Genomic DNA, 13,309 nt, shown 5'->3' on the forward strand with positions numbered 1-13,309 from the left:
AAATTAATTTTGTTGGAAAATGATGGCAATGATGCAAAACATTACTAGTGCTTTCTCTGATGCTCACAAATCATTTTTGCAATTTCGACAAAACTTCATCTACGTAAACCAGTTAGATAACATCTTGATGACAAATCAGCAGAATTTGCAACAGCAATGCACAATGTCACAGAAAACCAAAAATGAATTTACAAGATTGATGTAAAATTTGTACATTTACAAACTGAATGTAAAAACCAATGGCAAATAAAGCTGCATAATTTTATTTTGTTTCAAAAATAAAAATTAAGTAATAGAAATAAAAAATGTGCTTACAGAATGAATTTTCTACTAGTCTACTAGTCTGCTGAACTACTATATTAATAATAAATCTACACAAACCCATCCAGATCTGAAGAGATATATGGCACATGCACGCACACACACAAGTTTATTGATTTAGTGTGACGATATATAAAGTCTTAATATCTGTTAGACACCGTCACTCAAGCATGACCGCGAACAGAGATTATTCAGCTAGCCAAGAGAGATCACAGAGAAGATTCAGATAGAAATGGATGAGATAAAGAAAAATGGTAAGTTTATTTATCTATGCTATCTAAAATTTAGATGCCATCTACAATTTGCCCATCAAGAATAGATTGTTATCAGTTTCTGTTAGAGTCTTTCCTTTACGCACTCAATTTAAAAATACAAAAACTACCCAAGACTACCACTATATGTACATTTCTGTTAATACATAACATGAGCTGTATACTGAGCCACATATCTACATTTAAAAAGGAGGCTCAAATTATATAAATCTACTCAGGTTTGGTTGATAAATTACAAATTAGTAATATTGAGTAATTTATGCTGCCTTTATATCTTATTTTTTATAATATTAAAAAACATTTTTGAAAATATTCTTTAGTAAATCAGACAAAATTAAGTTTATTCAATTAATTTAACAAGCATAAGACAAGTTTAAATGTGCACATTTACAGTGTGTGCAAATAACAGGCAGCTTAACATTAATAAAACTTCTACAGTCCTTTACTGGCAGCAGCGGCCGCTTTCTAAATTAAGCGCTCTTCTGTCATAATTCAATCACTTTACCCTTCCGTTTCATAAACCCAGGTCATATAGACACAGCCGTCCTAGCTGGTTATGACCAGGTGAGAGCAGGTGGTTCGCTTTATATGAAGAGGAAGTTGTAACTTTGCAAATTTCCTTCTACAGTTTCAGGTGGCTGTATGAAGAGGAGTGACTTGGACTTTAAATGATGTAGCCAAATTTAAAAAAGCCTACATGCGAGATCACCAAACCATGATGCCATTAACCTCTTTTTTGTAATCATAAAATAGTGGTATAACCGTAAAGCAATTGTCTCTCTCGCCAAAAGAAGGTTCCTGATTTGGTTCTGGACTGCAAGAGGCAGGTTTTGACTGATACAATCTAGGGTGTCTCAAGCCAAAAGTGATAATGGATCTCCGCAACACAACAAACATGTCTATTCAAGCCAACTGCACGGTAGACACCAGCTACCGTTTCACCTACTACAAGATCTCCTACAGCATGATCTTCATATTCGGTGTCGTCAGCAATGCCACAGCGCTGCGACGTTTCTGCCGCATGCCTCGAACGTTCACCAGCACGGCCGTCTACATGGCCAACCTGGCTGCTGCGGATATCTTCTTTGTTACCTCCCTCCCCCTGCGCATCTATTATTACCACAACAAAGCTGCCACCACCAACCACACCAGCGACTGGTCTCCAGGAACTGCTTTCTGTCAGCTGACCTTCACGTTGAAGTACATCAGTCTATATGGAGGAATCTTCTTCCTGGTTTGTATTGGAGTAGACCGCTACTTTGCTGTGGTTAACCCTCTACTTCAACACCTGAGGAAGGTCCGTACTGCCCGCATGCTCAGTGTCGGGATCTGGTGCCTAGTCCTAGCCCTCAGCCTCGCTCTACCCTTCCTGCATTCGGTAGCATCCCGACGGCACAAGTCGTGCCTTCTGGATCCTTCTTCCAAACGCCACCGTACTATTATTTTAGCTTCACTCGGACTGGTGCAAATCGCCTACCTGCTGCCCGCGCTGCTCCTGCTGTTCAGCTACTGCAGTATACTCCGCGTGCTCCGCAGGCTTCCGCACCGCAGGAAGGTCCGGCACCGACGCACACTCACCGTCATCTACTGGGTCCTGGTGGTCTTTTTCCTTTGCTTCACCCCTTACCACCTCAATCTACTGGGTTACACTCTCACACAGATGGGCCTTGTGCACAGCTGTGGACTTGCTCAAGTAACTAAAGCTCTCCATCCCATAGTGCTCTCGCTGGCCAGCACCAATTGCTGCTTAAACCCCCTCATTTACTACTTTTCCAGCAGCCTGGTGCACAAAGAGCCAATCGGCAGTAGAGGAAGCGCTAGTCAATGAGGTGTTTGCTCAGCAATGTAACTAGTTGCTAGAATAGGCTGAATTCTTGCTGAACAGTTGCTTCAGTGACTGACTGAACAAACGAAACAATCGACATAAATGGCAGCAGACAGTTACTCACCGCTCTCCATGCAAGGCTCTCCATGATAACATGTTCGCACTGTTCCAGGTGCTTCATCATGTCGTGCTTCAGGGTGGGCTCGGCTTTGATGAAGCTCTCTATCACCTTGTAGAAATCAAAAGCAGGCAGCTGGAAGACGTCCAAGATCCAGGGGAAGCACAGATCAGTTTCAACGGAATCGCTGGCCCCTGAGCTGCGGCCAAAACCTCCATTCTTTAAGGAGTTCCCTAGAAAAGGAAACATATACAAGCGTGTGGTTAACATGTACAAGCTAATTCTGTCTTAAATGCAATCTACAAATTGAAAAAAAAAGGGTGACTGTGGGTAACACTGAGGGTTTTTTTAAGAAGAAGAAAAAAAAAAAAAAAAGGTGTAAATACCAAGTATTCCAAAAATACTTACCAACATAAGTTGCCAAAACAACTTCAAGGGCGCAAGCAAGCAATGAGGTATGAAATGCTGCATTGTTGAGAAGTTTACTATAAAGGAAGTAACATGATTAATTATATATAAAAATAACAGATTTATGACCGTAATGATCTGATAATGATCGTTAATGATCTGTGAAGATGCTCATATTGTTCTTACCTGAAATTCTGCACTGATAATCTCTTCTCCTCCTAAACGTGACACAAATGTGGCCATCAGAAAAAAAATTACAACTAGCAATTTAAATTAAAGCATATAAAATGCATTTCAGGTTTCTATAAGGCTTACCGATTTAAGCATGGACTCCATGACTTTGTAGTAGAGCTGGGCACCAAGATTAAACCGCTGAAAACACACAAAAAAAATGGCCTCTTTGTTGTACAAAAGCTACACTACAGAGCAAAAGTTTGAGGTCTGTAAGATTTTTTTTGTTTGTTTTTGAAAAATCTCTTATGCTTCAGCATCACATAATCCTTCAGAAATCATTCTAATATGCTGATTTGATGCTCAAGAAACATTTCTTATTATTATCAATGTTGAAAATGGTTGTGCTGCATAAAATTTTTTGTGGAAACCATGATTGCAAAACAATCTTACTGACCCCAAAGTTTTGAACAGAAGTGATTTTTTGAAAGTTGCAACAAATAAAGCACTAGTCTAATCAATTACTATTATATAGGGTGTCATTTATGGATTCACAAACATTGAAACTGTATATACTTCCACCACTAACCAATATCAACCATATCAATCTAGAATTGTACATGCTTCAATTTAGGGCTGCAGGATATTGGAAAAAAACTGACATTGCAATATTTTGTTTTTCTGTGATATATATAGCGATATGAAAAAAAAAAAAAAAAAAAAAAAAAAAAAAAAAAAAAAAAAATCACCAGATGACTTGAATAGCTCTATTTGGAAAGAATTAATCATTCTAGAATCATTGGGGTGATTTTGTAGGTGAGGGAATATGCATATATAAAATAAACAAATTACAAGCATAGATAAATATAATAGAACAAAGATACAAATTAAATAAATAGTGCTTTATATTTTCCAGGTAAGTCTTTACAGAAATTGAATAATCAAATATAAAATAACACTGCATAGTCTTCACTGTATAAATTAAACATAATTAATCTGTGTTAAAACTACAAATGTGATTTTTCTGTCTTTTGTTGTCTGATTAACATTCATGACACAATAAGCAGCAGGGGCTTCTGTCGCTTTAAGAGCGAATGCGCGGATCCAAAATACTGTTACACATCCGGTTTCCTTTCTCAATTGTTTCGTTCAGCTAAGCCATAATCAATTTCGTTTACGAGGATACTCCACGTTTTACATGCATTTTGACAATTTTTTGCATGTATGTGTCCATTCAGGCACAAATCAGTCCCTCCAGGATTTCGTGATTCTGTGATCGCTGAATTTATCGCAAAATCAAGCAAACTCCGCAATATTCATAGGAGCTTGCATTTTCTCTTAATTGCTGCAGATTTTCCACAGATTTTGGGCTCAGACACGTCCCGTGACATCATCGCAACATTCATTTAATAAATGAACACCATCGTTTGAATTCACAGCAGAATTAATAACGTCGCTGTGAAATCTTGTGAGAAGCATTCACATTCGTCACAGAATTCTCTAACACCACAAGTCAAATCAAACAGTGCAGATGTGGAAACTGTTTGATCTGATATCTGTAGTTTAACAGAATTCTGCGGCGCTTTATTCCCAGTGCTGAGTAATCTGGAAACCATGAGAAACATTGTGCCATGAACACAAAGTGTAGGCTGTAACGTAAAGTGTAACAGAAATAACTTGTGGCAGAAATTGTCTAAAGTTTTGAGTGCTTTTAAGTGCTTCACACAACTTTTCCCAGCACTTCAAAGCTTTAAATATTGCCCAATTTGAATGTTATTTTTAATGTGATGTCCAAAACATTATTTGTTCATCCTTCATAATTTGTCCCCATTTGTAAAACTAAGAGTTTCACGATGTAGGAGAGCAAACACTTATTTAGAAATAAAAAAAGACTAGAGCTGCAGTAGATGCTGCAGAGAAGCACTTATTGGCTTATTAGCCATTTCCACACCCTAGTATATATTCTTATAGATTGTATTTATTAAATATAATAAAATAAAAGTTAATATTATTTGCATCTCAACTCAAGCTCAGTGCTTTTCAAGTCAGCCCTCACAGCGCTGCCAAATCAGGGGCTGGTGCCACCTTAGAACTTAATGGCACCAGTGGTACTGCCCTCAAAAGTTACTCCAGAGCGCTGCAATGGTTCTCGAGGTCAAAAAAGTAATAACAATGTTAAAAGAATGTTGTCTGTTGTATATTTTCACTGCAAAGCAACAAGAAATGCAATAAATATTGCCACAAATTTTGAGAAAAGCCTCCACAAATTTAGTAATTTTAGGCCACAAAAATCAGAAAAAGTCCCGCGAAATCCTGGAAGGACTGACAAATAGGGCTGGGCGATATATCGCATGAGATTGTCACGCGCATTTCATCAGTAAAGCCGGTTCCCTGATTACCGCTAAATCGCCATCACCTGCTTTCAAATGGAGCAGCATTTAATAGACAGAGCCGTAGTTCACTGATAAGCTACGCAATGTCGCGTTCATTATCGCAGATGAATCGCCTTCGATAATGAACGCGATATTGCGTAGCTTGTCAGTGAACTAATAGTAACAAATAGACGCAGAAGAGAACAGCATTCGGTGTTTACGTGCATCTGCGCAGCTCTGTATGTGTGTGTGTGTGTGCAAAAACAGCCACACATTCAGAAATGAGTTCTCTCTTCCACGTCTTTATGCGCTCAAATGCTTTAAAATCTCTTGAATATTTAAACTGACAGGACCTAAAACATGTTCAAATAAACTTCCATTGTATGATGGTCAAACTTTGCAATTAATCTGAGAATCATGTGCATTTTGAACGTGGGTTCTGGTCTGTACGGATTAACAATCCCTATACTAGACATTGCACATCCTGCAATGTGACTATCGCAGATGCGCACATCATGATTTCGATGCTAAAACGATATATCATGCAGCCCTACTTCAAATGAATCAGCTATTCGATGAATAGGAAAACAAAAAAGGCCTGACATTATCTGATTCCAATTGCTGTCAGTACCTTTCTGCCCAGCCCCTCGCAATGCTGGCCCACAGATTGTGCAAACCTCTGGATGAAGACCTGACCCAGCTCCTCAACCCTCTTTCTGATCTCTTCTGATGGGTCAACAGTGCAGTTCTGACAAACACATTCCAAATAAAGCATATATATTACATATTACTTTGTTTCTGTGTAATATAAGTCCAGCCATTCTGTCTGGGAAATAGAATGTTTTTGAAAGGAAATACCTTGTAATAGACTAGGAGATTGCTTGAGGGCTGGTCACTAGCTGAGGTGAGATCAACCCTGAGCTGCTGTATGGAGTTCATTGCAGCCCTGGAGAAACAAAACCGGGGGAACATGAGTGAAAAGTGCTTCCATTATTGTAAAATATTTTCAACTGAACTTCAAACAAGATTACTGGTTTGCATTCATAAAATCTCCCCAGTCAAATATCTATTAGAGTACTACGTGAGATTTCCCAGTATTAAAGCAAAACCCAGGAGAAGTTCAGAGCTTTAGGGGCCACGTGAAAAGACTAAAAACTCAGAGGGAATCCCATCATGTGAGCATTAGAGCATTATGAAACTGCTAGGTTTACATAATACCACACAAATGACTGATCTGAACTAGTGAGCAAATTCCCAAGCTGCTTTTCATCAAGCAAGGTTTGAAAGATGTGGGAACCTTCAGAAATCGTTCTAATATGCTGATTTGGTGCTCAAAATCATTTTTTATTATTAGCAACGTTGAAAACCATAGGGCAGCTTCAGATTTTTTGCTGAATAGAAAGTTCTGAAGAACAGCATTTATTTTAAATATGAATATTTTGTAACCGTTTCTTAAATTTTGTTCATGAAATTCATGTTCTGGGTACTGAAGGAGCACAATCGCACCTGATTGGGGTCTGTGGAACTGGAATTGCAACATCCTCTCCCGGAAAATTCTTTCTTGGAGTCACTTCCACCTTTGACCTACGAGGAATATTAACATTAAAAAAAAAAAAAAAAACATATGTAGCTGTCTGCAAAAATGTCTAACAGCATGATTTTAATTGAATGAAACTTCACACTTCAGTTTTGTTGGGGGAAAGCGTTTCATCATCAACCAAGAACAATCTGGCATCAAAGTCCTTGTTTTTGTGGTACAGTTCATCATATTGCTTGGAAAGTGTTTCCATCTATAATAAAAAGAAAACAGATGGCCACAAGGATTACTTTAATTCAGACCGAGGAAGGATATTGTATTGTATGTCCTTTTCATAGCCGTTACTTTATTGCTAATAATCAGAGCTGAACCTTCAATAACTTTCCTAATTATCACTATGCAAACAAAGAGTCCATAAAACACTGTACATAGTCCAACACATAAGCTATGAAATACAATACAATTCAAATTCATAGTCCAAGGTGGGAAGTGCCCGACGGGGATTTGATTGGTTATTTAAACACTATGTATGACTCTCAAAGCAGAAGTAGCTTTTTTTAACCATCTTCCATGGGATATTACTCACTGGAGGAAGCCCTTGGAGTCCTGACAGACCCATAGAGTCCAGAAATGCACAGAAAGTGGTCTGGTAAATGTTTTTCACCTGCAGACAATAATGTGACTTCTGGTTAGAAGAAGCAGCTTCACCATGCATATAAGCTACTTATCACACACTGACACCTTGTCCCCATGTTGAGAGAAATCAGGGGTTGTGTGCTCTGTGTAAACATGATGGTTATTGTAGTTCTAGACTAAATGTGAGCAGGCATTTACTCATCTCACTTGCACAAAAACAGATTTAGTATTGCTTAAAATTAATAATAACAGTAAAATGCAAACTCATAATAATTAAATGTTAAATTATACAAATATACTTTATTTAATCTAACTTTCCACCATTTTCACAGGTTTATAAACATTAAAAAAAAAATACATTTTACAAATGAATACATTTTAAATAAGTAAACCTTCAGTAAGGAATTTAAGTGTAAAGTGTAAGTGGGCTACAAACCTAGGTTTTAATTTTACATTGTTTACTTTCTCAAAACTAGATTAGTCTATTATTTCATTCCTCTTGGATCTTGATTGAAGCACACCAGGGTCTGAAATTAATGGTGGCTTGAACCAAAAATGCTAACAAAATTAAAAATGCCCCCAAAATTCAAGTTACAGTACAGTCCAAAAGTTTGGAGCCACTAAGATTTTTAATGTTTTTAAAAGAAGTTTCGTCTGCTCACCAAGGCTACATTTATTTAATTAAAAATACAGTAAAAAACAGTAATATTGTGAAATATTATTACAATTTAAAATAACTGTGTACTATTTAAATATATTTGACAAAGTAATTTATTCCTGTGATGCAAAGCTAAATTTTCAGCATCGTTACTGCAGTCTTCAGTGTCACATGATCCTTCAGAAATCATTCTAATATGCTGATTTGCTGCTCAATAAACATTTATGATTATTTTCAATGTTGAAAACAGTTGTGTACTTTTTTTTTTTTCAGGATTCCTTGATGAATAGAAAGTTCAAAAGAACAGCATTTATCTGAAATACAAAGCTTCTGTAGCATTATACCCTACCGTTCAAAAGTTTGGGGTCAGTAAGAATTTTTATTTTTATTTTTTTGAAAAGAAATTAAAGAAATTAATACTTTTATTCAGCAAGGATGCATTAAATCAATCAAAAGTGGCAGTAAAGACATTTATAATGTTACAAAAGATTAGATTTCAGATAAACACTGTTCTTTTGAACTTTCTATTCATCAAATAATCCTGAAAAAAAATATTGTACACAAATATTTTGTACAATTGTACACATTAAATGTTTCTTGAGCAGCAGATCAGCATATTAGAATGATTTCTGAAGTATCATGTGACACTGAAGACTGGAGTAATGATGCTGAAAATTCAGCTTTGCCATCACAGGAATAAATTACTTTGTGAAATATATTCAAATAGAAAACAGTTATTTTAAATTGTAATAATATTTCACAATATTACTGTTTTTTACTGTATTTTTAATTAAATAAATGTAGCCTTGGTGAGCAGACGAAACTTCTTTTAAAAACATTAAAAATCTTAGTGGTTCCAAACTTTTGGACTGTACTGTATGTTGGCAAAAAAAAAGCCCCAATAATGAGTTCCTGATTCGTTTTGTATTAATAACAATATAGTAAAGCAATATCACACAAACAAGAGTGCTGTTTTTCCTCAAATAGCAAACATTATAGAACAAATCAATAAACGAAGTTAATATAAAATAACTTGAACACATTTTGTCTGTTTTTGCTCCTTCAAAGAAAATATAGTTCCACATCAGAAATGTCTTGTGTCTCTGATTCAACATTTCTTTCCTGAATGAATCAGTGTTTCTGAATTAATTTGAATGAATGATTCCTTGTTCCATTATGATTGCAAGTATTATATGTATTCTGCCAACAATGTAATATTTATAGACAAACATAGCCACTGTATACTCCATCTATTTAAGCAAGCGTTCTCTGTGATTGTTTGTTCTGTTTCATGGCATTGACCAACTGCCCCCTTTTAGCTCCCACAACCCAAAACATCCTGTGCCCCTGGCAATGTCTTTGCTGCTGACCTAATAATAAGTAAAAATGACTTCAGATAAATTTTAAATAATGGTTAATTTCTTTGAAGTAAGAGTGTTGATCTTTCTTCTCCTGCTTCCTATTCTTCTGCGTTCCAGCAGCTGTACATGCATGAATTTGCATTTTCTTCAGCCTGAGGCTTATTCATTTCACTTTTGGTGTAAAAGAGTCTATAAATTTACCAAAAACAGAACCACCCAGCCCAGATGAGAAAAAGTAATGCAAAAGTAATGTAATGCATTATTTTTTTCATAAAAAGTAATTAACGCAATTAGTTCTTTTATAGGGAGTAATGCAATTTTGTAATGCATTACTTCTGAAAATAACTTTCCCCAACAAGCTGTATTTGAAAGCTTGCAATGACTGATGGGACTGTGTCTGAATGAAAGCCAACCTCATCCACACTGCAGTCGCCCTCCTTGCACAGTGTCTCCAGCAACTGCATGTCCATCTCTGGAGGACGGGGTTTGGTTTTGCCCTGATTACGTCGGGATGTCCTGGTCGGAGGACTCAAGGTGGATGAACTAACCGCTGACTCTGGAATTAAAATATGAGAACAATAAGATAATTTTGCCAAAATAGGGATGGTTAGCCTCAAAATCCAAGTAATACCAAGTAGATTTAAGTCACATTGAATTAACCACATTCAAATAGCCAAAAGTAAGACTAAAAATATTCTGTTTTAGTTCTAAATGCTCCAAAAAACAGCAAGAAAACATTGAGAACAATTATTATTTGTATATGATAAAGTTTGTAGGGGAAAAAGGTTGTTTACTGGTTTTTCTAGTGAGTTATTCATATTATTTTCTCTTGTTAAATTTCAAATGGCATTTAAATCATTTGACCCTGCCGCCTCCGAGCAGCGGAATGTGCGGAAAACTCACTGTAGGGTGACTGAAGGAGAGAAGGAGTGAAACGCTTGGTGAAGAACTCCAGAACACACAGCAGCAATTGAAAAGCTATCACAAGGTCATCCTCCATCTGCAGAAACGTTCCTGTACAGGGAACATGACACAAAAACAAGAAGTGACAATGTGGATACGCTATCCATGACGCATATAATCCTTAGAGAAGAAACTTCACTCGCTGTAAACAAGGCTCGTTATTTACATGGACGAACCCAACAGAATGTGACAAATATTTCCTGTGCAAATTTTCCGTAATGACTCACCCTTGGCCAAGAGGAACATGGTCCAACTGCTTTCCCAAAGCTCTTTTCTCCTTGAAGGAAACAGGCATGGGACAGTAAGATCTCTGATGTTTAATGGAACAACTCTAGAATATTATTGTGGAACTACAGCTGGGCAAACAGCTCAAACAAAGGATTTCTACTCACTTTGCAATGTCAGGCTCTGCAAATATTTTTTCACAAGTCCTGGAAGACAATTAAAGAATGACTTTATTAGACTCAGCATACTTAAACCTTTTCAAACAAAAAACATCTGAAAAGGGAATTAGACTGCAATATAATATAATTAATATAATTATTATTTTAAAAATCCACTTTCTGCATAAAGAGAAAATAGACAAAAAAAAACCTTCATGTTTAACAAATATGTTAATCTTTAATCTTTAACATCCAATAGCAGAATCTTTGATATGAAATAATGTAAAATGAACTGAAGGCAGAATAAATAAAAGCACTTAAAAACAACATTAATAATATTAATATTAAAATGTGTTTAAACAAATGCTATTGCTAATTTAGAGAGATCTTTTTTCAGCTCTGTATACCTAGACTTTCATCATTTTGACCATGAATTTTCATTTTGGTGCATCACATTAGCACTTACTGAACATTATTATAGACACACACACATATACATATATATATATATACACACATATATACACATATATATACATATATATATATTATGCTTGATATCAGCTTGAACACAGACATGTCTAGACTTTCTGTTCACCACCTGTGAAGCACCGCTTGTCAGTAACTGCAAAAGAACAAACTGAACTGAGGCCAGCTGGTTCTGAAACAAAGGCAGATAAACCAAAGAGCAGATCTCTCCCACACCGAGACGGCTGCTGCCACCTTCAGGTTTAGAAATGTTTCAAAGGTTTTAATGCAGATCATTCAACATAAAAGCTTGAGCAATTACTGAAGGAAAAACAGAACAATGTTTTAACGGAGTAATACACAACAGGTTTCATCACCCCAGGAGTGACGTGAGATGAGTCACACATTCTTTAAATGAGATGCAATGCAAGCATTATCTAAATAAAGTGACATGCTGAGGGAAGGGCGAGCACACCCAGAGGCATGCCCAAGCATCACGCCATTAGTAGCTGTTCAGTCCCAATGAGCTTGTAAAACTATATATATATATATCATTTCATTCGGTATACATTCAGGAATAGTTCCCGTTTCCCTTTTAAATCTTTATTTTGATGGTCCACTTTAGAAATTTTACTAACTAGAAGTAGCTTTGCAACTACATCAACTACCAGTCATTAGAGTATTAATAGACTGTCTGCTTAATATCTGCTAGCACTTTATTTTGATGCTCCCCAAAAGACATTCTACTGACTATAAGTAACTTAGCAACTACATTAACTTATTGACGTATTAAAACCTAATCTTAACCTAACAGTGTACTAATACTCCAATGAGAGTTAGTTGACATGTAGTTGCAAAGTTAAAGTGTTAATGACTGAATTTTCATTTTTGGGTGAACTAAGTACCCACCCTCATGTCGTTCCACACCTGTAAGACCCTCGTTCATCTTCGGAACACAAATTATGGTATTTTTGATGAAATCCGAGAGGTATACGACTCGTCTATAGACAGCAATATACCAATCACTTCCAAGGTCCAGAAAGGTACTAAAGACATCATTAAAACAGTCGACGTGACTGCAGTGGTTCAACCTTAATTTTATGAAGCGATGAGAATACTTTTTGTGCGCAAAAACAAAACAAAAATAATGACTTTATTCAACAATATCTTCTCTTTTGTGTCATTCTCATACATTGTTTACATTCAGAGCTTCCAGAATCTACATCTAAACGCAGACTCATTATTGGCCAACTCCTGCTTCAGCATCACACACGTGTCGTGATGCTCATGTGTGCAGCTTTAGCCAATACTGAGCCGGCATTTGGACATAAACACGGAAGTCTTCACTGTGCTTACTGCGGCAACTGTGTAAGGATAATGACAGGGAAGAGAAGAGATTGTTGAATAAAGTCATTATTTTTGTTTTGTTTTTGCACACAAAAAGTATTCTCTTCACTTCATAACATTAGGGCTGAACCACTGTAGTCACGTTGACTGTTTTAACCATGTCTTTAGTACCTTTCTGGACCTTGAAAGTGGTGATTATATTGCCGTCTATGGACGAGTCATATACCTCTCTGATTTCATCAAAAATATCTTAATTTGTGTTTCGAAGATGAACGAAGGTCTTACGGGTGTGGAACAACATGAGGGTGAGTAATTTCCATTTTTGGGTGAAGTAACCCTTTAATAGTGTGTCAAAAGTGGACCATCAAAGTGTAACCAAAAAGTAATACTTTTCTTCAGCGAGGACACATTAAACTGACCAAAAGTGACAGTAAAGACACTTTGTTACAAAAAAAAAAAAAAAATACTG

General features: G+C 36.4%; 1 protein-coding gene across 1 annotated transcript in view; it reads right to left on the reverse strand.

Moving 5' to 3' along the window:
* rb1 (retinoblastoma 1) overlaps positions 1-13,309 on the reverse strand; it is a 41,323-nt gene that overhangs the window by 23,203 nt on the left and 4,811 nt on the right. Inside the window, exons 5-17 of the mRNA XM_048167442.1 lie at positions 11,035-11,073; positions 10,870-10,919; positions 10,583-10,693; positions 10,093-10,235; positions 7,611-7,688; positions 7,168-7,277; positions 6,994-7,071; positions 6,346-6,433; positions 6,119-6,235; positions 3,260-3,316; positions 3,131-3,162; positions 2,945-3,021; positions 2,543-2,769 (exon numbers count right to left, since the gene is read on the reverse strand). Coding sequence (XP_048023399.1) covers positions 2,543-2,769; positions 2,945-3,021; positions 3,131-3,162; positions 3,260-3,316; positions 6,119-6,235; positions 6,346-6,433; positions 6,994-7,071; positions 7,168-7,277; positions 7,611-7,688; positions 10,093-10,235; positions 10,583-10,693; positions 10,870-10,919; positions 11,035-11,073 — 1,207 coding nt within the window. The remainder of the gene's footprint in view (positions 1-2,542; positions 2,770-2,944; positions 3,022-3,130; positions 3,163-3,259; positions 3,317-6,118; positions 6,236-6,345; positions 6,434-6,993; positions 7,072-7,167; positions 7,278-7,610; positions 7,689-10,092; positions 10,236-10,582; positions 10,694-10,869; positions 10,920-11,034; positions 11,074-13,309) is intronic.

Source organism: Megalobrama amblycephala, linkage group LG18 (assembly GCF_018812025.1).
Source record: "Megalobrama amblycephala isolate DHTTF-2021 linkage group LG18, ASM1881202v1, whole genome shotgun sequence".
Taxonomy (NCBI): Eukaryota; Metazoa; Chordata; class Actinopteri; order Cypriniformes; family Xenocyprididae; genus Megalobrama; species Megalobrama amblycephala.